Here is a 25,036-nt window from a genome sequence, read left to right as displayed (position 1 = left end):
TCCGTGGTTGCTTCAGACTCAAATAATCTGTAAGTTTATGTTCGAAAGTGCTGCGTTCAGTTACTGCATTATAACAGATATGTGGAGGTTTTCTATGTCTTTTTAAATTTAAAGTTAATAATTACGCACATTGGCTGGCATGATGTGGTCTTCCAGCATGTTCGGAGCCTACTGATAAGATGCGGGTGATGAGTATTCTCTCCTCCGGATCATTTCTCGTCTGCACACTACTGGCTCCTCTCCTCCTGTCCTTGACAGTACGGAGTAGGTTATGCCTAGCTGTGGCCACTGCACTGCGTTCTGATTTTAGAACTTACCTCTGCAGGGAATGTTTTTGTGTACTCAGCCTCCTATGGCTGCCACCTTCACACTTCCCATTTCTCTGGTAGCCACTGTCCCGTGTTCATATTGAGCTCTTCTACCATCTACAGATGAAAGAAAGAAAGGGTGGAGTTTGCCAAGTTGATGAGCTCCAGATTCAGTGAGAGACCCTTTCTGAAGAAGATGGGTGGGTGGTGCTCAATGGAGCAAGGAAACCAGTGTTGGACCCTGGCTTCCATGTGCACACAGCCATATTAGGTACAAATGTACTCAACTTATATACATAAAGAATGTTTAATAAGAGCAATATAGCTTTACAGATACTGACCCTATTTTTCTGCATAAGTTAATCTCACTCCTCTTTTTCCTCTACCTATCAGGTATAATGCTATTTTGTTTCTCAAACTAGTTTCTGTAGTCTGCCACAGGGCCTTTGCACATCTCTTTTACACAATCTTCTCTTTTCCCTCACTGACCTCACTTAGTTCATTATAACTCGCCCAGAACATTTTAATTCCAGTGTGTTTTGTTTAGTGATATTCTCCTGTGATATCCTAATGTATCTCTTCATAATATCGATGACTTCTAACTTGATGTACACCTAGATGTACACTATTTCTCAAATTAAGGTCTGTCATTACATTCAAGGTCCTGAAGCACAAAATTCCCTATTCGTGTTTCTGTTTCATCATCAGAAGCACAGATATTGGTTCTCTGATGCTAGGCATGCGATTGCTTGATATGTACTTTGAATGGAACGGTACACACTCAGTCTCAAATCACCAAATAATTAGAGCTCTGTGTTCCAACAGCCATTATAACACAGGCACAGACTTCTTGGGAGTTAGTGGAGCATAGCTGAAATATTAATGCGTCTGATAGAAGCAGAAATTGAAAGGACTTGGAGGAATATGGTTAAAGATAATGACTGTAAGAATTGTAGTAATGAGTCCAATGCTGCTACACAATTGGAAAATGGTTCTCCAAACAAACCAAGAGAAAAACACCAAAACTCCTTTAGGAAGGAACCATGCCATCCGTTTATAAGATATTTTCAAAAGATACCCCTTTGAATATGTTAGTGTTATAGTTGTTTAAAGTCTTGTCTTGTGATGCATACTTAGCAATAAGTTGTTACAAATTATTGATAATAGATACAGGTGAGCTAGTCAGTGTCTCTTTAGGCTTTCGTTTAGGATTATGATAAAATGGTCTCTATTCTCATGACTATCATTAATTATATTATGATACAACATTCTTAGCCAACCGGACAAATATTACAGTTTCTTCTCTGCAGCCAGCAAATAGTCATATGTCTAAGTAAAACTCAATGGCATGGTGTATCCATGACAGCCAGATGCAAATTTAGAAGAATTCATATCAGCTGGCCATGCTTTCCTGGCACTCTCTGTTCTATTGATTGTCTGAAAGACCAACATAGGAGCAATAGACAAGCAATAGATCACAGGAGCATCATCAACTGAAAGACAATGGAAAGCAGTTAATCCTCCTAGCACAAGCCTAGATCCTTAGTCCCAGGGAGATATGCATTAACCCTGGTCTACAGTTGCTGGTTTCCTACGTTTAAAAGGCACAGGCCTCTGCACTGTTTAAGCCATTGTCCATTTGCATCTCTGTATTATAGTAGCAAAACTTACATTCCAAATACCTTAAAAGCTATGTGTTTTCAGTTTACATACTTTGAAGTGAAAGCAGATTGATGACGCACTTGTTCAAGCAGAGAAAAGCCGCCATGAGAGACTCCACAGAGGGCTGTTCTTCTGTCTGTGTTAGGGTGACTCCACTTCATTGTTGTCTAAGAACTCCATCAAAGACTGTGGAGAAAAACAAATAATAGTTACTGGATATTTCACACAGTTACTCACTAGTGTTGATGTATGATATATCAGTAATATGTTTCTTAGACTCAGAAATCAGACCTGGATAAATAAGATTTCAAAACATATTTTTCCTGTCATATTATTTGAAATCAGTTAAGGGAGGATTCTACACATGTCTAGTTGGCAACACATGCAAAATTTGAAATAAATCTTTAGTTGCCTTGAACTTTAATAATTATTTTAGTATTCATGGTTCCAATGCTAAGAAATGACTCATTCAAAAGTTAAAAAAATTAAGTTGACTAAGAGTATATTGTCTTTACTGAAAACCTATCCATTTAAATAATGCTTTTTAAATTAACTTAATAACTTCTTGGGGGTGGAGAGAGAGAGAGAGAGAGAGAGAGAGAGAGAGAGAGAGAGAGAGAGAGACTGAGACATTGCCTAACTGTTTAAAGTAGTGGTTCTCAACCTTCCTAAGGCTGTGACCCTTTAATACAGTTCCTCATGTTGTGGTTCCCTCCTCTCTGTGTCAAGCTGACCCAAACTGGGCAGCACAGGACGTAATATTCATGCCCCATTTAGGACTGAGAAGTTCCCAGTCTGTTATGCTCTGTACATTGACCAGTGGAGATTCTCCACGTTAATTACCATCTACTGCAATAAGAGGCTCCTTTGGTGAAGACTGGGATGGACTGTTCCACAAGACAGGTTCTAACTCATCTTATCACTAAATGTAGTTGGGTGAGAGTTTTAGACATGAAATATATGAAGGCAGATCTGGAGCTCTTGCTTTCCTGAATACAAGTGAGTCAGTGTGGTGGTGGATAGTACCCATCAACACCCTAAGTTACCCACTATCCCACTTGTCTCCCCCTTTCTATAGTCACATGAGTGGCTTCTTGGCTGAAAAATGATAATCCATCCTGCAACAACTGTTAACTGCCAGTAATCTATCATGGAGAAGTGGGACCTCATGGACCCCTTCCCCATCCAGGATGAGATGTTGACTTGGTCCATCTTGTGCAGATCCCCACAGCTGCAATGGCTTCCTGAGGGCAGTCATGACGTATCCAGAAAGCATCTTTTGAGGGGTTGGGGATTTAGCTCAGTGGTAGAGCGCTTGCCTAGGAAGCACAAGGCCCTGGGTTCGGTCCCCAGCTCCGAAAAAAAGAATCAAAAAAAAAGAAAGCATCTTTTGGCTGCCTATCTTCCAGGCTTCTGCCTCTTACTCTGTGGTGTTTCTGAGCCTTGGACTGGGCATACAGCTGTTTCACGTAGGGCCCAGCTTTCTAGCGTCCCTTTTTCTCAATACTTTGGCCAGTTATGGGTCTCTGTACTGACTGTTCCCCACGGCACCAAGAGGCACCACTCACGGAGGTCAGCTGCATCACTAATCTATGGTTCTAAATAGAAGAGAATAGACTTGGAATCGTCATGCTACCAACTCCCAAACTCTCCCATCTTGGGTAGATGCCAATTTTTCCATTGTCTTTTCCTGTTCTTGTGTATGTATATGGTAGAATATGATCACATATGCTGTCCAATATGTCCCATTCCTAACATCATGTCTTTCTTGTTTATAACCCATTAAGTCTAGTTAGCACTACCCCTATGTGCATTCGTGAAGGGCCATTCACTGGAACACGGGCATCCTACTGGCTAATTTTAAATTTCCTTTTCTTTTGAAAACAGAAAAGCATCGATGAGCTTGATAATGCTCTTGCATTTGTATTCAAGCATGAAATTCCATATTATGAATTCAAACATCTCCAAACTGAAACTCACCTTCAAAAAGAACGTGAGTATTTTTCAAGGTTTTCATTTAATTATATTCTAATCTCTTCAACCACTTAAGAAATGATATAGCCAAGAAGCAGCTTATAGTTTCCTATAACTCCTTACTCTTGAGGGGCATACTAAAGTAGAACAAAATTTAAATGTCTTATTAGTATATAGTTCCGTATGCACAGTCATGCACATTCATGCATGAACGATGTCTATATGTGAATGTAAACATGAGTACACAAGCAGGAGGGAGAAGACAACTTTGAGCAGTCAGGTCTCACCATCAACCTTTACAGAGGGGATTGAACACATCAGGAGGTTTGCCTAGGAATCTCTTTATCTGCTGATCTATTGTGTCAACCCCAGTAGTTCAAACATTTATGGTTCCCTGTACTTATCACATGTTCAACAACTGTGTGTAGTTCCTAAAACTAGTAGTCTTTACCTCGCGATTTTTATCCTAAGGATATTTTTAAGTAAGGACTGTAATGAATTTTATTTATCACCTCATTGTTTATAATTGCCCAAAACTTAAATAACTTAATATTCCAAGGCCAATGGTTATGTAAATTTTGATGCTTTTACCTGATGTTTGTAGGGGTTATGTGTGAATTGTAAGATTTAAGTAATTGTGGGGTTTTTTTATTTCACAGAATGGGAGTTTCCTTGTTTAAAAACATTTCTAAATCTTACTTATGCATGAGTATGGGTGCGATGTGTGGAAATCAGATGACAACTTGTGGGTGTCAATTTTCTTCTCCTCTATTGGATCTCAAGAAAGGCACTGAGGTTTTGAGGCTCACTGATGAGTGACACTAGTTTCTGAGCCATCACTGGCCTCTGAATGAACATATTTTCTATAATTATTAGTTATTGTTTGTATGATACAAAATATAAAAATATGAAGAAGATATATAAGAGCTACCTATTAAAGTTATATAGTCAAATACTACTGTGTCTTTATAGTCTATTTTAGAAACACGTTTTTTCCCGCTTAGTGTAATGAAAGAATGTTTCTAAGTAACTTGCTACCCAACATCTGTAAACACTGAGATAGATGCGGTGGTGACTGAGATAGGCACCGAGCTAAGCAATAGGAGAAGTCTACTATTTGCACATTAACGTGTGAAGGTTAAGACATTTTCTGGCTGATGTCTATGCTCCTTAAGCAGATTTAGTATGAGCTATTCAGGCTTCAAGGCTGCAGAAAGGAAGAATCCCAGCTGATTGTGAGGCAGCTAAATGTGTGAATGGCTGAATAATCATGGGGGTCTATTACGTGGGAGCACCAGACACATGCAGTCTTTTAAAAAGTTAGAGTAGTGAAAAAGATTAATTATGTAATTCACTTACAAAATAAGGTACCGAATTAGGACAGAAAAGGAATAATATAGCCTGATTTTTTTTATTCATGATACTTACAATTTCATCAAGGAAACAAGATAATATGCAGGCGATAATCTAAACACTGTGAGCACCCTTTTTGGCCTATGGAGTTATCAGAAAAAAATGTACATTGATTTTCATTGTCTGCTTCAGAGATAGGACTTTAGGCAATAAACGATGAGTTCCAGTGATGGGGGAGAAAGGACAAAAGAATTCTGGCTGAGATATGAAGCACAGGTCTGAAGATGGAACTGCGGTGCAGTTTTTATAAACTCTTTCAGCATTATCCTTGTTTAAATTTATGAAATTGGAGTTGGAGAGTTGGAAAAGATGGAATGGCTTAGGCCGTTCATTCCGTAGGAGAATTCTGAACAACTCTAAAACAATGAGAATTTTTGAGGGCATGTGTGTAAGGTCACATGTGTTCCAGTTTGAATCTGACTCTTCAGGCATCTATGGCTAAAGCCTTAGCTCCCAGTCTCTCTGATGTTGAGAGGTGGCGGAGTCTTTGCAGATCAGGCCTAGGAGTAGGTTTTAGGTCAAGTGCTACACCTGCTTCAGTTGGAGTGGAGAATCACAGTCGTTTCCTGTCTTTTTAAAACCATGGTCAGGGGTTGGGGATTTAGCTCAGCAGAAGAGTGCTTGCCTAGGGAGCGCAAGGCCCTGGGTTCAGTCCCCAGCTCAGGACAAAAAGGAAAAAAAAATAAACAAACCATGGTCAACCTGAACCTTTCTTCCTTTTGTCATTGAGGTTATTTCTTTAATAAATACAGACAACCTGATTAGTGAGAAGGGTGCAATTGTATTACTCTTAAAGTTCTTAGATGGTGAATATTAGATGGATTGAATCATAACCTTTGAATGTGTCACTCTGATGTAGTAAGGCAGTCTTAAATAAAGATATTTATTTAAAATTGATTTATTAAAATTTATTCATTAAATAAAGATATTTATCTAATAAACACAGATAAAGAGGATGCAAATAACTCTTGGGCCTCACTTGAGTATCAAGAGTTGAATATTTTAATCACCTTTTGTTATGAAACAGGCCTAAGCCATGCTCAACACAAATTAGTGAGGACATAGGGCATCATCGGTGGTTCCATTCACAGGTGATCCTCAATGACAGACGCGTTTACCTTCCTTAAGGTATTTAAAAGCATATCAGCAAAGCAATCTATCCTCACACTTGATCATGACAAAGGAAATTTGTTAGTCTGTCTTTGAAAAAGTTATAAAAATGTTGGTTAATGCAAGTTGTGAACCAATACTAGAATTTGATGAAAATGTTTTAATTAAAATATTTAATTAGAATGAAACTTTTCATAAAGTAACTTTTTTTAAAAAAGTTGAAAAAAGATGACAATTGGTTACATAATTCATCCATGTTTATTGCTGTGTATACTTAGGAAATTAGATGCTATAAAACTTATGACACAAGAATTCTCCTGTGAAATACAAAAGAACACAGTAAAATACCAAGATAGATGTGAATGTGATTCAGTTCAGGTACCGCTGAGTTTTTCTGAACTTGACATAAAATAGAATCACCTGAAAAGAAGGAACCTTTGCAATCCCATAGGAAGAACAACAATATCAATCAATCAGAACCCCCAGAGCTCTTGGGGACTAAACCACCAACCAAAGAGTACACATGGAGGAACCCATGACTCCAGTCTCCTATGTAGCAGAGAATGGCCTTGTCAGGCATCAGTGGGAGGAGAGGCCCTTGGTCCTGTGAAGGCTTGGTGTCCCAGTGCAGGGAAAGCCAGGGTGGTGAGGAGGGAGGGAATAGATGGATAGGTGTAGGAGCACCCTCATAGAAGTAGGGGGAGGGGATGGGATAGGGGTTTGCTGGAGGGGAAATCAGGAAAATGGATGACATTTATAGTGTAAATAAAGATTATATCCTATAAAGGAAAAAAATAAAAAGAAGTTGCCTCCACCGGATTAGTCTGTAGACAAGCCTATGAGGCTGTTGCTTGATTCATGTGGGGGGTGCCACCTGGGCAGGTGGTCTTAGGTTGCATAAAAAGCCAAGTTGTGTGTTCCAAGGAGCAAGCCTGCAGGCAGCATTTCTGCATGGTCTCTGCTTCAGTTCCTGCTTGAGTTTCTACCGTGGTTTCCCTTGACTGTGGACTAAACTGTAAGTTAAACCAAATCCTTTTTCCTAAACATTCCTGGGATATGGTGTTTAGCAACAAAACAACTTATCTTCCTGTCTCCGGAGTTCTATTGCAATGCTATCTTTAAAATGCCTTCTCTTAAAAACCCCACACCTGTTTCTCATCATGTTCATGTTGAATTAATGAAAAGGTTTGAGATGCCCTTGTGTCTTACTCAAAACCTTACCAAGAATACCAAAGGGAAAACAAGTTTTGAGTAAGACACTAAACATATTTGGACATTAGGCAAACCAAACAGTGAAGCAGGTAGAAACCAAAGTGTCTTTCCCAGAACAAATCGCCAACTCATTGGTGAAATATTTTGTTATTAAAGATATATTGTTTGTTTCTTTATATTTTAGCTTAAATGAATAGAAGATAAGGGCATTGTGAAGAGAATGTACCCATGGGGAACTGAAAATGTATTCAATACTGACATATCTATACGATAAGTCCTGGGAGGACCCATAGACATCTGTGTTTATTTCAAAGCAAGAACTATGTTTCTGATGATTCTTTCCTATGCAGTCTTCTTTCAAAGGGGCATTTCAGGAAATTCTAGGTTCGGTTCCCCGATTCTTCTTTTATGATAAGTAAAATACTATTTCGAGCCAATCTTAGTTATTTCACCATTGTCTAGACAACCTGCTTCCTCACTCGGCATTCATTTTTATGCTACTCTCAGTAGACAAAGTTGTAGATGGGTAAGGATAAGATACAGAAGAGGTTAAATCTGCTTCAACCTTCTCTTACTTTGTAATGCTCTTCTGTTGACTTATAAATGATTTTTCTCCTGGATGAAACATGCCAAATGGAAACAGTTCTCTCTTGGAGGAGAACAAGAAACATCCAAACAAATTTGGGAGAGTCCTGGGTTTATGTGTGACTTGCTAAGCATGTGGATCACTGTGACCTGGGAAGCCGGTGGAAGGGTGCACTGAGCAGTTTTGCTGGTCTACAAGGTACTAAAGCCAAGACTCTCAAAGACCAGCACTAGGAGGAGTCAGGATCCCTCTCAGCCTCTGCTACTTTAGTTTTGGTTTATATATGAACACACGTGGTTTGTCCATCATCGGAAAGTCTGGAAGCAGCTGTGACGTTGGGCAGGCGGGGTGTGTGTAATTGCTGTAACCGTTCTCAGCTCTCTGCTCTTGGACTTTCAAACCACTTCCACTAGTTCACAATTCCTTCATCCCCTTGTCTTCTTCACAGTCCTGCTAAAGTCTGTTTAATATAGGTTATTCCGTGTCATGGGCAGGAAGAAATATAATTTAGCTGATTGTCAAAGTGGGAGTTAGTTTAGGAAGGAACTACATTATTTTGCCCAGTCTGACAGACCCACCAAGAAATGTGAGCTGGCTCAGTTAAGCCCAGTAAGTGGCAACCTTCTCTCTCCCTTTCAGAAGAGGAAAAGAGAGGAAAAGAGAAACAAAACCACAAGAATAAATGCTATTCCTATCTGCAGCTAGCTCCTGTGACTTGTGTTTAACTGCACCAAACAGGAGATGAAATGCCTTATATATGTTAACTGAATTCCTCACAGGGCTCCTGTGCTACCATTTAATTGTTACCTTACAGAAATGATGTTGGGATACCAGATGGCAAATCACTAACAAGAAGCCCCCTTTTTTTAGGGGGCATTATTTTAAGTATTTATTATTTATTAATTTATTTTTACAGTCCAGTCATTGCCGCACCCCCAAGTCTGCCCTTGCACATTTCCTCATTCCATTCCTCCTCCTCCTGTCTTCAAGATATCTCTCCCCCTGCCAGACCTCCCAATTCCCTGGGGCCTCAAGTCTCTCAAGGATTAGCTCCATCCTCTCTCACTGAGGCCAGACCAGGCAGTCCTCTGCTGTATATGTGTTGGGGGCTTCATATCAGTTGCTGTATGCTACCCAGTTGGTGCTTCAATGTCTGAGAGATCTCAAGAGTCTGGGTATGTTGAGACTGCTGGTCTTCCTATGGGATCACCCTCCTGTTCACATCTTCCAACCTTTCTCTAATTCAACTACAGGGGTTCCTGACTGCAGTCCAATGGTTGGATGTAAGTATCTGCTTCTGTCCTTCCCTCCCCTCCCCCGGGCTGTATATTTCCATTCATTCCATTCAGCTGCTATGCTAGGCTCCTGTCTGTAAGCACACCATAGCATCAGTAATAATGTCGGGCTTTGGAATCTCCCCTTGAGATGGGTCTCAATTTGGGCCAGTCACTGAACCACCTTTCCCTCAGTCTCTTCTTCATTTTTGTCCCTGAAGTTCTTTAAGGCAGGAGCAATTCTGGGTCAGAAGTTCTTACTGTGGGATGGCAACCCCATCCCTCCACTTGATGCCGTCTTTCTACTGGAGGTGGACTTTTATGAGCTCCCTCTCCCTACTTTGGCCATTTAATCTAAGGTTCCTCCTTTTGAATCTTGAGAGTCTCTCACCTCCCAGGTCGCTGTTACTTTCTAGAGCGTCCCCCCATCTTACACCTCCCCCCAGAGTTGTATATTTCCATTCATTCTGTTGACTCTTGGGGCTTCTCTCCCATTCTTCCCCCCATACTTGATCATGTTCCCCTTTTCCCTAATTCTTCAAAGAACATTAGTTATTTAAATTGGGTTCAGATATGCTTAAATTTATCAAAAATCTGATCCCTAATCCCCTTGAGAAGAAAGCTACTAGTGTGGTGTTCTTCATCATATTTGGACACCTTACCTTGTTGTAAATATTTCCAGGTGGCCTTTCTGTGTAAATTCTGTGACACTGCTGTCTGCAGTGCAACCTGCTGGCCTCTGGTTCACAGAGACAAGCTAGAGTCTGTGGCTGTCATCAGCGGAGTCCTCCCTCCAATGCACATCTCTCCATCACTCCAGTGCACGTGTCGTTTTTCTGCCTAGAGTTTGAAGAACTGAGAGTGGCTGGCATAAAGCTTGAGCCAATGATGATCTTGCCACATGTGGCCAGAGACAATACAGTAATGCTGAAAAACCTCTGTGCAGTCCTGTTAGTGTCGTAAAGAACCTAAAAGCTGGGACCAGAAAAATCCAAGAAGTTCTCTTGCCTTAACTTCTGAAAACTGTTTGTTCATTCATTCGTTTGTTTGTTCGTTTTAGAAAAGGGGAGAAAAGGAAAACAACAGGGGAGGAGCCTAAATTCTGAGACCAAATGTGGAAGTCAAATTTGGCAGTTCTCAAGGGCAATGGGAAACTCTCAAGGGGAGGGATGAAGACAGTAGGGTGGTCACAGATGCTGTCTCTTGTTGTCTTCTATTATATTTGTGCTTTAATTGAACAGTTTAAGATACTACTTTCATTTGCAGGTAACTTAAAATCATTTTTTGGTTATTCCCTTTTTCCTGTTTCATAATTCATCCATGGAATGACCACTTATTAAAAATATGCTTCTCAATGATCTTTCTAAAAGTTTGTCAGTATCTAAAGTTTCTCATTTTTCTCATAAGCTAGTATGACTGAAATCACTGTTTGGAGTCTTGTCTCCGAGATGCTTTCCAGCGGCAGGCATGACATCTTGATTTCCTCATTATCCATTCTTGATTTTAAGTGAAAATCCAGAGTAGAGTTAGGTACCCGTTCCAAAAGAGAAACTTCATCCAAAAGACTCTGATCCTGAATGGGAGCTGCACTGTTACCTTCTTCTCTTCTGTCCTTGGTTTCATGTAACAAACGTAGACTTTCTATGTGGCTCTTTTCCTTGAAGCTGAACTGTTGTCAATGCTGGGTCTCTTCCTGGCAAGTATAGGAACAGTGGTGGCCAAGCCAAATTTTGATGAAAGAATGACCTTTTCCAAAGCCTCACTATTCCCAAGTACTGTTGGCTTTTAAGCTCAGAAATGACTCTTCTTTCTATAGTTCAGACTTCTTTCATTTCTCAGGACATGACCCCAGCTCCCCAAGCCACAAGTATTAGGAAGACTTCTGCCGAAGGGGTGGCCATGCCTTACCGCAAGTAGACATGTGTGTCTTTTTCTTTTTAACTTGTTTCATATTTAATAGTTTAAATAACCTGCAGAGATTTCACATTATCTCCACTAAAGTGTGTCTCGATGAGCACTGAACTCTGAAGCATTGTGTAATATAATATAAACAGACCATATAGAAGTGAATACTAGCGCATATTTTAAAATTTTGTAATAGCTTAAGAATGTATCTGAGAATTAATGATGTGGAGAAAAAGATTTGGTATCATTTTTAAACTAGAAGCCTTCCTGATGTTCTTCATGGCCTTAGAGAAGAGAAGACGATGAGGCCACCACCACAGGAGAACTGTCTGGTGTGATCTTTTCATCAGGTCTCCTTCTTAGGTCTGGTGGCTCAGGAAGGTAGCTTCAGGAGTGAGATGTTTACATCATGGTACTTACCGGGACACTTGGGCTTCTCCTTGGAAAAGTTACTCTGTGAGCAGCTATTTTTCTGGGTTACTCATCAGCACATCCTGAGAGGTGGCTTTAGAGGGACTTTGCACACTTGAACCTTTGGTTAGCATTAGTATCACCTGCCACTCCTTCCTTTCAACAGGGAAATGATCCATTTCAACATTTATCTTATTTCCGTCATGGTCTATGCCACTTCAATATTGTACTCCAGGATGCAGGGCATCATATCAACACATTGACTTTTGCTGCTATGAAGGTCAGGCTTTTCTGTAGGCATATATATATATATATATATATATATATATATATATATATACATACATACATATATATACACACACATATATACATATATACATAAATATATACACATATATAGACATATATAGACATATATATAGACATACATATATATACATATATATATATACATATATACACTGTGTTGTGTCCTTATACATCTACTGCTCTTCTAACCCTTATTGCACCCTAATCCCTTCTAACACCCCAGGGAAGAGAGAAAGAAGGTTAGTGAGGAAAGGGAATTTTGAGGTTTTTTTTTTAGACTACATCCTGCTGATTAGGGGCATTGAGTTCCTTGGGTCAAGTCCAATCTTTGTCTCATCAAGACATCTCCAACTTCTTCCTGTCTCTTTTCTCTCAACCACTTGACAAACCAGCAGGAGCAGGAACCAGTAGGAGGAAGAACCACACTTCCTTTCTTGAGGCTCTCATCTTTTTATATCCTCTCTAGAGTCCCTAGAATTAAACTTCCTTCATGTGGCAGAACCACACCCCCTGACAGAGCACCCAGGAGGCAAATAGTCTGCCACCATGGATAATCTGAAGTATCCCCATATCCTATACCTGAGATTAAAACAAACATATATTTACATAACAGAACTGTGTTTCATAGGACACCAAAATACTCACTACACCTCTCCAGTGACCTCCTTTGTCTTAGAAGGTCCCCTGCAGCCCTCCTTTGTCTTAGAAGGTCCCCTGCAGCCTTGCTCTCAGGCACAACTTGGCTAGCAGACAAAAGTGTTCCAAATTTTTAAGAGTGACATTTAGAAGAAAGTACAGAAAATGATTTAACAGGACTCTCAATTACAGGACAACTCATATAATTCAAGTGATATGACTCCTTTCACTGAAATGTGATTGGAATTTGAAATAGAAGCTTCATTTTGATTTAAGCCATGTTCTTTACTACAGTCTGTTAGTGAATCTCTAAAGCTCATTGTAATTTATTTGGTTCTTGCTGTGCCAATATTGCATTTGCTGTATCTTGAGCTGTAGAGGCTTCTGGCTTTAAAGGGTTCCATCAAAACTGAGTGTTAGGAAAGCGTTGTCACTAGGACTCATGGACACAACTTGATAGGTCTTCAGATGAGACTGTTCAAGTCATCTGCTCTGTCCTCTGAGTAGTGGTTGACCCAGTCACTTTCCTTGATGTGTAGACACCATTGGCTACACAACTTTTTTCTCTTTGTCCAATATTTTCTTTCCAGAAGTCTGCCTTTGGCCAGATTGTGTTGCTTGAAGAAAATTCCCACTATCAGTAGCATTAGTAATCTGTCTCCTTGGCACGGTCACATGGGTCCTATTAATTAACTCTTGTGTGAGAGTTTTCCAGCCTTCATAGGTCGTTACCAAAGTCCAGAACACCTGTCTTTTCTGTTTCTACCTCAGTAACAGGAGTTTCAATGACGGCAGTGAGACCGACTCTGCTTCTAGAGCTCTTACTTGCACTATTGTATCAGTATCTGCTGAAAACAGCCAAGAAGCAATACTGAACTTACATCTGAAAGACCAAGAATTTGCAAGTATAAGAACTTTTATCTCTTCCGTGGCATGAGGTCTTGTAACAGCTTTTTTTTTTTGAAAGCTAAACAGGTATATTTTGAAAGATTCACTCTTTCATTGTTCACACAAATATTGAGAACTCTAATTGCTCACTTGTTGCCAATAGTGAGTTGGATTAAGGACAATAAAGAGAGTCTGTGAAGCAATACCTCACGCAAGCAAGCATGAGGGCACCTCAATTCCTTCATATCCTGGCATTCCCAAATTCAGATATCATCCCTGAGTCCGTGGTTCAGTTTCACAGTTTGTAGCAACAGACTACACAGGAAAGGGCTTTGCTGTACTCAGTAGGTTCTGGCATTCAGCAGTAGAAAATATGTTATAAAGAGAAGGGGGAGCCATCAATCCAGAAACAATGGTTGGTCCTAAAAACATCCTGGAAGCTACATGTTTCAGTAAAAGAAGATAAGAGAATATCCTGAAATCACATAGAGCTGTATGCCTCTATGGTCCTGAGGCAAAGCGGCATTCCCAGATGAGGAAACTGGTACTAAATCCTGCAGGGCCACAAGCACTGTGTATAATGTCCAGTCCAGAGTACAGGCACACCACTGGCCAGTTCTGCACAGCAGCAGCAAAGGTAATGTGACCATGTACACTGTGGAAGATGCCTCCAGAATGTTAGGAGTCACAACAGCAAAGAGGAGAGAGAAAAGAAGAGAGTGCACTGAAACTAAAGAGAGGAGATATGGGGAATTGCTCCCACATTTGAAGGAAAATATTAGAGCAAGGTAACAATGTTGACTAAATTATACACACCATTTTACTATGTAATATATTTGAAATAACTTTGTGTGCATTTTACTGTATCTTCCAATTTGACAAAATGGTGATTTTCATTTCATTTAGCATAATTGTCTTCAAAGCACCCATTTCATCCTATGGCCAATACCACCCTTTAGGACAAACCTCTGTGCCCCCGAAATTTCTAGTACTTAGTACAAATTCACTAGATTTATTCATTTATTAGAGGCAACAGAAAACTACAAATTATCACCTATAGATATAGATGGAAATACAGTTGAGCTTCAAATATACAAGCAGATTTTTATTTTGTTGAAATAAAGCAAATACTTAGATCTTATGATTCTTGCCTTTTATATTCTTCCTCTTCTCTTGGCATCTGCAAGAACAGAGGGAAGCTCTAGCCCTCATGCCTTCTGAGGATGCTGCAGTGACCTCCCTGTGTGGAGTCTCTCTCTTCTGCTTCTAAAACCCAGCACCAAAATTATAGGCTTATTAGGGTTGTCAAAAGTAGTAAGCATCTATGTGTATGTCAGAGTCAGGAAAGGAAACATAAACACCAGCTATTAGCAGTAGCTAATAGGAAATAAACTCTCTACTATCCATTTTGATAAGGAAAATGCATGCTTAGGCTAGCCTCAATTAGACACACTGAAGCAAACGCAAACATACAATGGAAACACACATGTCCTGCATAAGCTAATAAGTAAAAAACCCTCCTCATTTATAGTTGTGAGGCAATATATATTGCTTAGACCTAAATTTCTTTTAAAAATTCTGGCATGCTGAGACAATTATGTTTACCACTTTGTTAATAATTCACCCCTTGAACACCTCCCTTCACTTCTTGAAAAGATGCACTGTTCTCAGAGTTCTGCTTTTACTATCCTGTTTTAAAAGATCTAAAATACTGAACACTCAAACTGCTTTATTCTAATAAGAAAGAGGCATAAAGTCATAGAAGAACTCGTCTTTTATCTCATTCTGATAGGTAATGATTTGCAAAGTACCACGGTCACCTTCCTTTCTGTGGTAGACCTTACTTCCTTAGATAGACAGATGAATGGATGGGCAGGTAGGTGGATAATAGATAGGTAATAGGTAAAGAGATACATGAGAGATAGATTATATATTAATGATAAATGATATATAAATATATGGATGATAAGTAGATGGTAGGTTGATAGATAGCAGATAGATGATAGGTAAATAGATTGATGACAGATAAATATGTGGATGATAGATAGATAGATAGATAGATAGATAGATAGATAGATAGATAGATAGATAGACAGACAGACAGACAGGTATAAGTATATATAAGTAACTTTTATTTGCCAGATTTAATTGTCATTTCGGAGGCTTACTACTAAATAGGCTCACCCTTTCTAGTTCTTTCTGAACTCTGAATGGCTGGTTACTTGGCTCTTTTGGCTCAAACTCCTCCCCAAACTGACTGATTCAACTGGCTTTTCTTAGCTTCTCACTGAATCAATCTGCTTGGTCTCAAACTCACTCTCTTAGTTGGTTCTAATCTTCTGGCTCCTTATTCTCTGGATTTAATGACCTTTGCTAACCTATACTGTACACACTACACAAACTCTGCTCAACTGAACTCTACTACGTTGCCTGACTTCAAAGAAACTGCACTCACTGAACGCTCTCCATACCTGATTCACTCTCGGATGCTCTTTGATTGCCTCTTCCCTATTTGTTTCATAAGAATTGGCTGTATCTTATCTCTCATGCATCCTGTCAAATCTTTCTCTGATTTGTGATTCTGACTGACCCTCAACTAAGCATCACTTTCAAACATGACTGCTTCCTTCTACAAACTAACTTTATTTCATTGTTTGAGATCAAAGGTGTGTACTAAAGGCACATCTGTATTCCAGCCAGAGGAATTAAAGGGGTGTCTGTATTCCAGCCAGATCACAGAGACCTAGAAGGTCTTTGGATGTGAACCCTTGCCAGAGAGCCAATGTTGCTGGATTAAAATTCCTCTACATAGATAGAGACTAGATCTATGTATAATACATAATAAATATAAACTCTATATATTAATGGACATACATTTATGAAATACACTTTTTAAATTTTTGATATATGTGATGTGTCGGAATGATGATGATGATGATGATGATGATGATGATGATGATGATGATGATGTGTGTGTGTGTGTGTGTGTGTGTGCGCACACACATGCCTGCAAATGTGAGCTCAGACTTTCTATGGTATGTGAGTAGATGTTTCAGAACAACCCTGGCTATCTCCTTCATCTTCTACCTCGTTGGTGATAGGTCTCTTTGTTGTCCATCACTATATACACTGGGTCAGCTGGTCACAGGATTCCCAAGTTTTCTTTTCTCTGCCTCCCATTTCACTGTAAGGGTGCGGTGCTAGGCCTATGGATGTGCTCTTAATCCTGCAGGCCAGCCCATCCTTAGATGTTTCATGATCATTCTCATGTTACATTTTCATTTAGTCTCAGTACTGTTTATGATTCTTCTCCTGAAAGCCATGTCAAACTCTTCCCTTTGATACCTTTAAAACCCTTTAGTACCTTTAATGTGTCAAAGATTGTCCAGATTTCTTCATGGCCTTCTTTATTTTTACTATATTAGTCATTTATTATTCTAAGTATATCTCAGGTTCTAGGCAACAAAAGACTTGAAATAAATACTAAACACTCCTTGTTAGTGACCTCGAGCACCCCAGCCTTAGACATCCAGTCCCTGCTTCATGCTACACATTACTTGGACTTCTGTGATATCCGTGTTGGGGACTAAGCATAGCAATCCCCCCGTAAGGCATGGTCCTTAGAGGTGATGGATGATCCCAGCCTTCATGTCTGTTTCGGACTTCCATTGTTCCTGGTCCTCCTGTGTTTTATTCTTTAATCGTAAACACACTGTAGATACACAGTTGGAAGCTGACAAATCATTTTTATTGTTTAGCCTACATTTTATCATCATTCATTTCACACGTGGATGTTTTTGAATCCCCCCATTATTATATCCCACGTGCCCTTCGCATGATTTCCATCCCTCTACCTCCAGATCCTCCTATTTCATGCATTTGCTATTGTTTCCTTTTGAGTATTATTATTACATGTATGTTATACTTAAACATGTCCATTTAACATTGATCCTATATTTTTAAGGCATATTCCTTAGTACTTTATAACAAATCAGGGAGCTAACTATCTCAGCAGTCATTCATTTCCTATAGTTCTTGAGCTTATGAAATTTCCAAGTCTACTTCGGTATGTCAGCTGATATCATTGTTCATGTCTTGTTTGTGCTACACGATTGGATAATGGCATTTCCCTATTCTACATAGAAGAGAAACTCTTGCAGTAGACATCCTGGTCCTCTGCCTATTACACACTCTCTGCCATATCCTCCCTGAAGTCTCTTGAGACTTTCAGTGTGAAAATTGTGGTGTGTATTATATCAGCCAGAGAAGAACACTCCATGACCAGATAGTCCTTGGATTCTGAGAAGTTGTGGGTTGCTGTGCAAAGGAGTTTCATTGATGGGAAGTGAGAATTGTACTTAACTGTAGGTATACGGATAAGTATTCAGAATGTAGTGATACTTGAATGTTCAGCACTAAACAGGCAAATTTTACCAGGCATACTAGGGAGAGGCAATGTGCACACAACTTTTATGTTTTCCTTTAAATATTTGACAGAGCACTGTCATAGTGATAATTCAATTGCAGCAAGCATAGCATACACACACACATACACACACACACACACACACACACAGAGAGAGAGAGAGAGAGAGAGAGAGAGAGAGAGAGCGCACAAACACATTGAAAAGTTGATGGAGCTTACTCATTGGCTGGACTAGCTAGCTAGCAAGTTCCAGTCATTCTCTTATCCCGCATCTTACCCATGCTCCAGGGCTTGTTTTGTTTGGCAGTGGTGGTGGTAACAATGGTGTGTGTGTGTGTGTGTGTGTGTGTGTGCACGCGCGCGTGCTCAGGCGCATTGATGGTGGTGGGGGTGTTTTCTTTTGTTTTCTATTTTTTATTTTTTGCTTTTGAATGGGCTAGAGAACTCATGTTCTCATTCCTCTGTGGCAAATACTTTACCAACTCTACCATCTCCCAAGCTCCTTTCCCTACTTCTTTGTATTTAACATCCAGGGAAAACTCCCTGCCCCAGCATGTTTGGCATAAGCAGAATAATATTAGAGCTATTGTAATCCTCACTTCTAACCCCCCACTTTTAGAAATAGAAAGGCTGAGGTATAGAGGGTTGAAGGAAATGTTTTAAGAGGCAACGATTTACTGGTTGAGCTGGGATTAAAATGTGCCTCGCCTGTCTTTTAATCTCTTCTTCATGTGACTCACCGCTTTGTCCCAAAGTGGCCACCAGGCCTCTCCCTCTGTATGAATGAAAGCTTAATATCCAAGAGAGTAATTTGTGAGAACAAACGGCTTATGTGTCTTGCATTGCCAGTTCTCATACTCTCCTCACTGTCAAATTCTAAATTAATTCTTGTATTTTATACCTGGACACGTTCCATCCCATTTTTCATTCTATTAGGTTAGGTTAAGCTTTTAAAAGCCCTGGTTTGAATATGCCAATCTCATTCTTGGCTATTATTTTTAGGGATTATCTTAGACAGTTTAAGCACCCTGGAAAGAACGTCCATGACTCAATTTCCTCCTCTGTTTACTTTAACTTGTAAAAAGACATGTCTGATTAAATGGTCTTTTCAAAGATTCCCCCCCAGACATTTTAGTCTCCTATTCTTAAATTTCTACTTGGCAAACATTGGCTGATAGATCTAAAAGATGATCGTTCTCTAGTTGGGGTAGATGGGACCCAGTGATTTTGCCATATCTCACTGTGACTGGTAGCTTTTTAAATTTATTCCTTGATAATAACACACACACACAAGAAATCTTGATTAATTACAATGATTGTGTGGCATAGCAGTACATACAAGTAACCCTAGCACTACATGAGACCCTATTTTAGAAATAAAACTGAAGAAAAATTTACATATTGAAAACTAACCATACTTTAGTAGGTTCTTGTGGTTTGGGGGGAAATCTATTACTTTTATCTAATAATATTATACATTGTCCACTGATTACATGCTGTTAGTTTAAGAAAATGACTAAGAACAAAGACTAATAGAACCCTTCCCCCAATTAGGATGTACAACTTTCCTCTTAATGATCCCATACTGAGACAAGAATACGCAATTGAAAGTTCACAGTTTTTTTAATTGTGGGTATTGTCATTAGTTTTGTGTTTTAAGACAGGGTCTCATGTGGTAGAGGCTGGTCTCCAATTCCATATATAGTGAAGGAGGACCTTGATTTCCTGTTCCTCATACATTTACTTCCCATGTGCTTAGAGTATGAGTGTATACCTCACAAATTTTTTATAATTGTTTTTTTTTAACATGCCAGTCATTATCCCCCTCTCAGCACACACTCCAAGAGGATGTTGCCTTCCCTCCCTTATCAGACCTCTCCACTCCTTGGAGCCTTAAGACTCTCAAGAGTTAGGTGCTTCTTCTCTTTCACTAAGGTCAGACCTGGTAGTCCTCTGCTGTATATGTGTCAGGTCTCAGACCAGCTTGTGCATTCTGCCTGGTTTGAGAGATCTTGGGGGTTCAGGTTAATTGAGACTGCTGGTCTTCCTATGGGGTTGCGCTCTTCCTTAGCTTCTTCCAGCCTTTCACTAATTCAACCACAGCAGTCCCTGACTACAGTCCAATGGTTGGGTCTAAGTATCTGCTTCTGTCTCAGTCAGCTGCTTGTTGGGCCTCTCAGAGGACAGCCATGCTAGGCTCCTGTCTATAAGCACAATGGACCCTTAAAAAGGTGCTGTGACATTTATAAAAGCCACTGAAGAAGAATGGCGAATGACCCTCATAGGCTCATAGATTTGAATGTTTGGTCACTAGAGATTATTACAATTAGAAAGTGGGGGCCTGTTGGAGTAGGAGTGGCCTTGTTGTAAGAAGTGTCATTGGGAGTAGGTTTTGATGTTTCAAAATGCTCAAACCAGGTCAAGTGTCTCAGTCTCTTGCTGCAGCCGGCTGATCCGGATGTAGACCTCTCAGCCACCTTTCCAGCACATGCCTGCCAGAAACACACCATGTTTTCCACCATGATATTAAAGGACTAAACCTCTGAGACTGTACACCAGCCCCGATTAAATGTTTTCCTTTATAAGTTGTCATGATGATGGTGTCTCTTTACCACAACAGAATATTTACTAAGACAGTTGCAGACACAAATCTTGCGAAAATCTTTGGCTGAATCAAAATTAACAGCAGCCAAAATGTACAGACAGAGCACATGAACGCTGGGAAAAAGCAATCCCAAGCTATAATGGCTTGAGTTATGCATGTTGTCTGAGTGCCTTGCAAAGGTCTGAAAGAGATTTGGGTGGGAAGGAATCCCAGGGCAAATCACAAACTTAAAAGAGCCAAGCAGTGACCATTGAAAAGCTGATAGCTCACCAGGGCTTAGCCTTCACTCTTTGCTGAAGATGAAGCTATGATCTGACCATCAATATATTTGAAGTCATTGATCATGTGAGCCTAAGTAAAGCCCTGACACATAAAAGCATCCTCTTTTCTAGGGATGTGTGCCCTACCCTACAGGATAAATACTGGTTATTTCAGTCCTTTTGTACCATGGGAATATTGCAATACAGTAATATTACAAGATGCATGAGAAGGAAGAATGGGAGGGTTCCTTAGTCATGGGAGGAGCAACCCAAAAAAGCAGTCATGGAAATGCTCCTAATGCTGAATATGTCAGTTATGGGTGTTTAAATAACTACAGTGATCACCTATTCAGTTACGGGTGTTTAAATAACTACAGTGATCATTCTACAGAACCTACTGAGAGGGTTGATGTAGAAGCATAAAAAGAGAAATGTTATTAGTGAAATGGAAAATACAGTAAAGGAAAACTCTCAAAGAACACTGCTTAAAATTAAATGGACTGTCCGACATGGTAACACATAACTTTAATTTCAAAAATTGAGATTCAGAGTCAGGGGACTCTACATGAGTTTGAGGTTAGCCTAGTCTACATGGTGAGTTCCAATTTAGCCAGGACTATGTAGTACAACACTGAATGAATCAATGGGTGGGTGGGTAGATGGATGGATGGATGGATGGATGGATGGATGGATCAATAAATAGACAGATACATACATAGATAGAGAGAGATAGATTTAGATAGGATTAGTAATTGAAACAACAGAGTAAAGAAGGAATCAATGAATTTTAAAATAGGTCAGTATACATTTTTCAACTAAAAGAACAAAGCACATTCTTTGAATCTATATAAAACTATAGAAAGACTAAACCCACCTCTCCTGTGTACTCATTTGCCTTAGCCTTGCTTCAAGCTTCAGCTCATCTTATCGAGTTAGTTTAGCATTTATGTGCCCAGTTTCCCAGTGAAGGTGAGAAAGATTGAGACAGGAAAACTTAGAAACCCAAAGTGATCCTAAACTGATGAATGGAAACAAACATCAAATTCAGTAATCTTGTAAAACCCAAGAAAAAAATTAATGAAAACATAATGTGTAAAAACACTAAAAAGAAGTTTTAATGGAGTAGTCTTTAGAGATAGGGAATTGAGAAATGTTGGGAAAATATATTCTATCCAGGAAAATGATTGAAGGACAGAAATAGAAGACTTTGTTGCATAAGAGTTCAGAAAGTATAACTCACATGAGATACAAAATACCTTGTTTATTTTTTATAAAAATTAGGATATACCTGCCTCTAATATTGGAGATTGCTGGACTGGTACATGAGGGCACTTCTGTGATGATAAATGTTCTCATATGGTGTAGGCGATTGTTACAGCTCTGCCTAATTGTCCAAATTCATTGAATGTGATCATTTCTGCTTTAAATATAAATGATGCATCTATTAAAAATGATAGAAATAGAGACATAGGCACCTTTAAGCAACAATATTTACTGATTATGTGATCTATGGTTGAATCTTCAAAATGACTGCCTTAGTTAGGATTAAAACTTCTGTGATGAAACATCATGACCAAAGCAACTTGGAGAAGAAAAGATGTATTTGGATTACACTTCTGTGTCGCTATTATTCATCAGAGGAAGTTAGGATTGGAACTCAGGACAGGAACCTGGAAACAGGAGCTGATGCAGAGGCCATGGAGGGTGCTGATTACTGAATTTGATGTTTGTTTCCATTCATCAGTTTAGGATCACTTTGGGTTTCTAAGTTTTCCTGTCTCAATCTTTCTCACCTTCACTGGGAAACTGGGCACATAAATGCTAAACTAACTCGATAAGATGAGCTGAAGCTTGAAGCAAGGCTAAGGCAAATGAGTACACAGGAGAGGTGGGTTTAGTCTTCCCATAGCTTGCTCAGCTTGATTTCTTGTAGAAAGCAGATCAACTAATCCAAGGGTCGTCCCATCCACAATTGGAGGCACATTCCCACATCAATCACTGATTTAAAAAAAAAAATCACACAGGCTTGCTTACGGCCTGATCTAATAGAGGCATTTTCCCAACAGAGCTTCCCTCCCTTTTAATGAGTATAGCCTGTATCAAGTTGGCATAAAACTAACCAGGACAATAATGATAGAGAAAAGGCCCATAATACAATGGAGTCATGGGTACAAAACCTAAAAAACTTGCTTTCTTTAATACTGGATACATGTTCATGATACAGGAAAGAGCATTAGACAATGGTGGCCATTCCTAATGCTGTGTGGAAATAGATTCTCAAGGAAGTTCTTTTTGGGGGGTGCACCATGGTACACTAACTTGGAGATACTGAGAAAAATTGTTGATGTTAAAAATGTGTGCATTCCTTTAGTAAATAAATGTTTATTTAGTAAAATGCCTAAACTGAATTAATAGGGACTTCACCTACCTGAAAGGCAGGATGCAGGAACCATGGTAAGGCATGGACTCAAAGGAAATGGCACTGTTAGTAGATTTTCTACTGTAGCAAAGGATGAGTTGATGAAGGTATAAGAGGATTGATTAACCTTGACCTATTTTAATCAGGGATTGCCCATAAAGCTCTTACCTTGTAAAATGTTTGTCAGACTTTGCCTCATTTCTTATCATAAAGTGACCTCCAGTACACATTTTGAAATGTGAAAGGTAAAAATCTTATAGTAATTTTAGACGGCTCCACAATTAAGATTGAGGCATAAATGCTGGAGAGTCATTTGTATTTATTTGAAGAAAGTAGGGAAGAGAGTCTACATCGCAACAACCACTGGTGTTTGCTTGCATTTACTGAAGTTCTGCTCAGCTTTCTGAGTGAGACTTTCAAGAACAGACTGTGTACAACTGTTTCATGTCAATGCAGATATAAGGAAATAGTCAACCATGGTATTTTGTGTGTCTCCAGATACTTACACCACAGAGCTCCCAACCCTCCTCCACTGTGCAGCAAAGTTCGGCTTACAGAATCTGGCTCTTCATCTTCTGCAGTGTTCAGGAGCAACCTGGGCAGCTAGGACGAAGTCTACAGATGGTTCAGACCTGCTGCATATTGCTGAAAGGCATGGTCATGAAGAACTCAAGAAAATCTTTGAAGACTTTCTCGTAAGTTTTTCCCTCTCATTGTAGATCTGCAGCTGGTGCTTTATATGTGCACATACATATACACGAATACACTGCTATTTTGGAAACTGAGACCTTCCAAAACTAGAAACATTGTGTAGGATGAAAGCTTCTATTGATTTGCTCATCTGAAAATCCCGAGGAGGAAAACAAGTTTCCCAACTATCAAATTAAATCAAACTTTATTTAATACTGGTCAGGAAAATGGACACTAATCAGGTTTATTCCTGGGATTCCTGGAGAAACGACCCCAAATTAGGTCACTAGGGTACTCAAAAAGTAACCCCTGATGGTGCTAAGGTACTTTCCACCATCAACCAATTGGGGATAAGCATACATCCTGATGTCCTTCCTGCCTATGTGTGACCAAGTCCATGTGGTACAGTTGGGTCCACAAAACGCGTTTTGATGGGTGAAAACATGTGGCTTGTTGTATGAAAAATAGCTTCCAGCAACTCAGAATATATCTATCTGTCCTTAGACAGTGGGGCTTACAGCTTAACTTTATTTTAGCCTTTACAGGTTCTGACTTGTCCGTGGTCTTAAAAGAACATTTTATAAGATTAGTGAACTATATCAACCCATTCTGACTAACCCATACTCATCTGTCATTGAATCCAATTTGTTCTTCTGGCATCTAAGGAATTGATTCAGTATTGGAGAAGAGATGGCAAAAAGGCAAAGAAACTATTTACCTTCATTTCTTTAAGAATCTAGATTCTGTTAAGTACATGCAGACAGGTCAGTAACTGCTGGCTTAAAGGGAAACCAGCAATCATGCAGAAAAACCTGATCGATAGCAAGTGAATTCATATTGTTGGAACTTATTTCTCTCATGTGATTCTTCCTATCTCACTGTTGACTTTCCCTCCTATTGTTTCTATATAAACCCCAAACTTCAGAACATTCTAGACAGATAATT

At 39.5% G+C, this 25,036-nt stretch overlaps 1 protein-coding gene across 5 annotated transcripts in view; it reads left to right on the top strand.

The window, feature by feature from the left end:
- Bank1 (B-cell scaffold protein with ankyrin repeats 1) overlaps window positions 1-25,036 on the top strand; it is a 270,011-nt gene that overhangs the window by 86,614 nt on the left and 158,361 nt on the right. For all 5 annotated transcript variants that reach the window (XM_017591004.3, XM_039102804.2, XM_039102806.2 and 2 more), the window contains exons 6-7: window positions 3,858-3,963; window positions 23,900-24,096. In XM_017591004.3, the coding sequence (XP_017446493.1) occupies window positions 3,858-3,963; window positions 23,900-24,096 (303 nt within the window). The remainder of the gene's footprint in view (window positions 1-3,857; window positions 3,964-23,899; window positions 24,097-25,036) is intronic.

The sequence above is a fragment of the Rattus norvegicus genome, chromosome 2 (assembly GCF_036323735.1).
Source record: "Rattus norvegicus strain BN/NHsdMcwi chromosome 2, GRCr8, whole genome shotgun sequence".
NCBI classification, from domain to species: domain Eukaryota; kingdom Metazoa; phylum Chordata; class Mammalia; order Rodentia; family Muridae; genus Rattus; species Rattus norvegicus.
The sequence above is the reverse complement of the archived record's forward strand: the minus strand, read 5'-3'. Positions and strand labels throughout refer to the sequence as shown.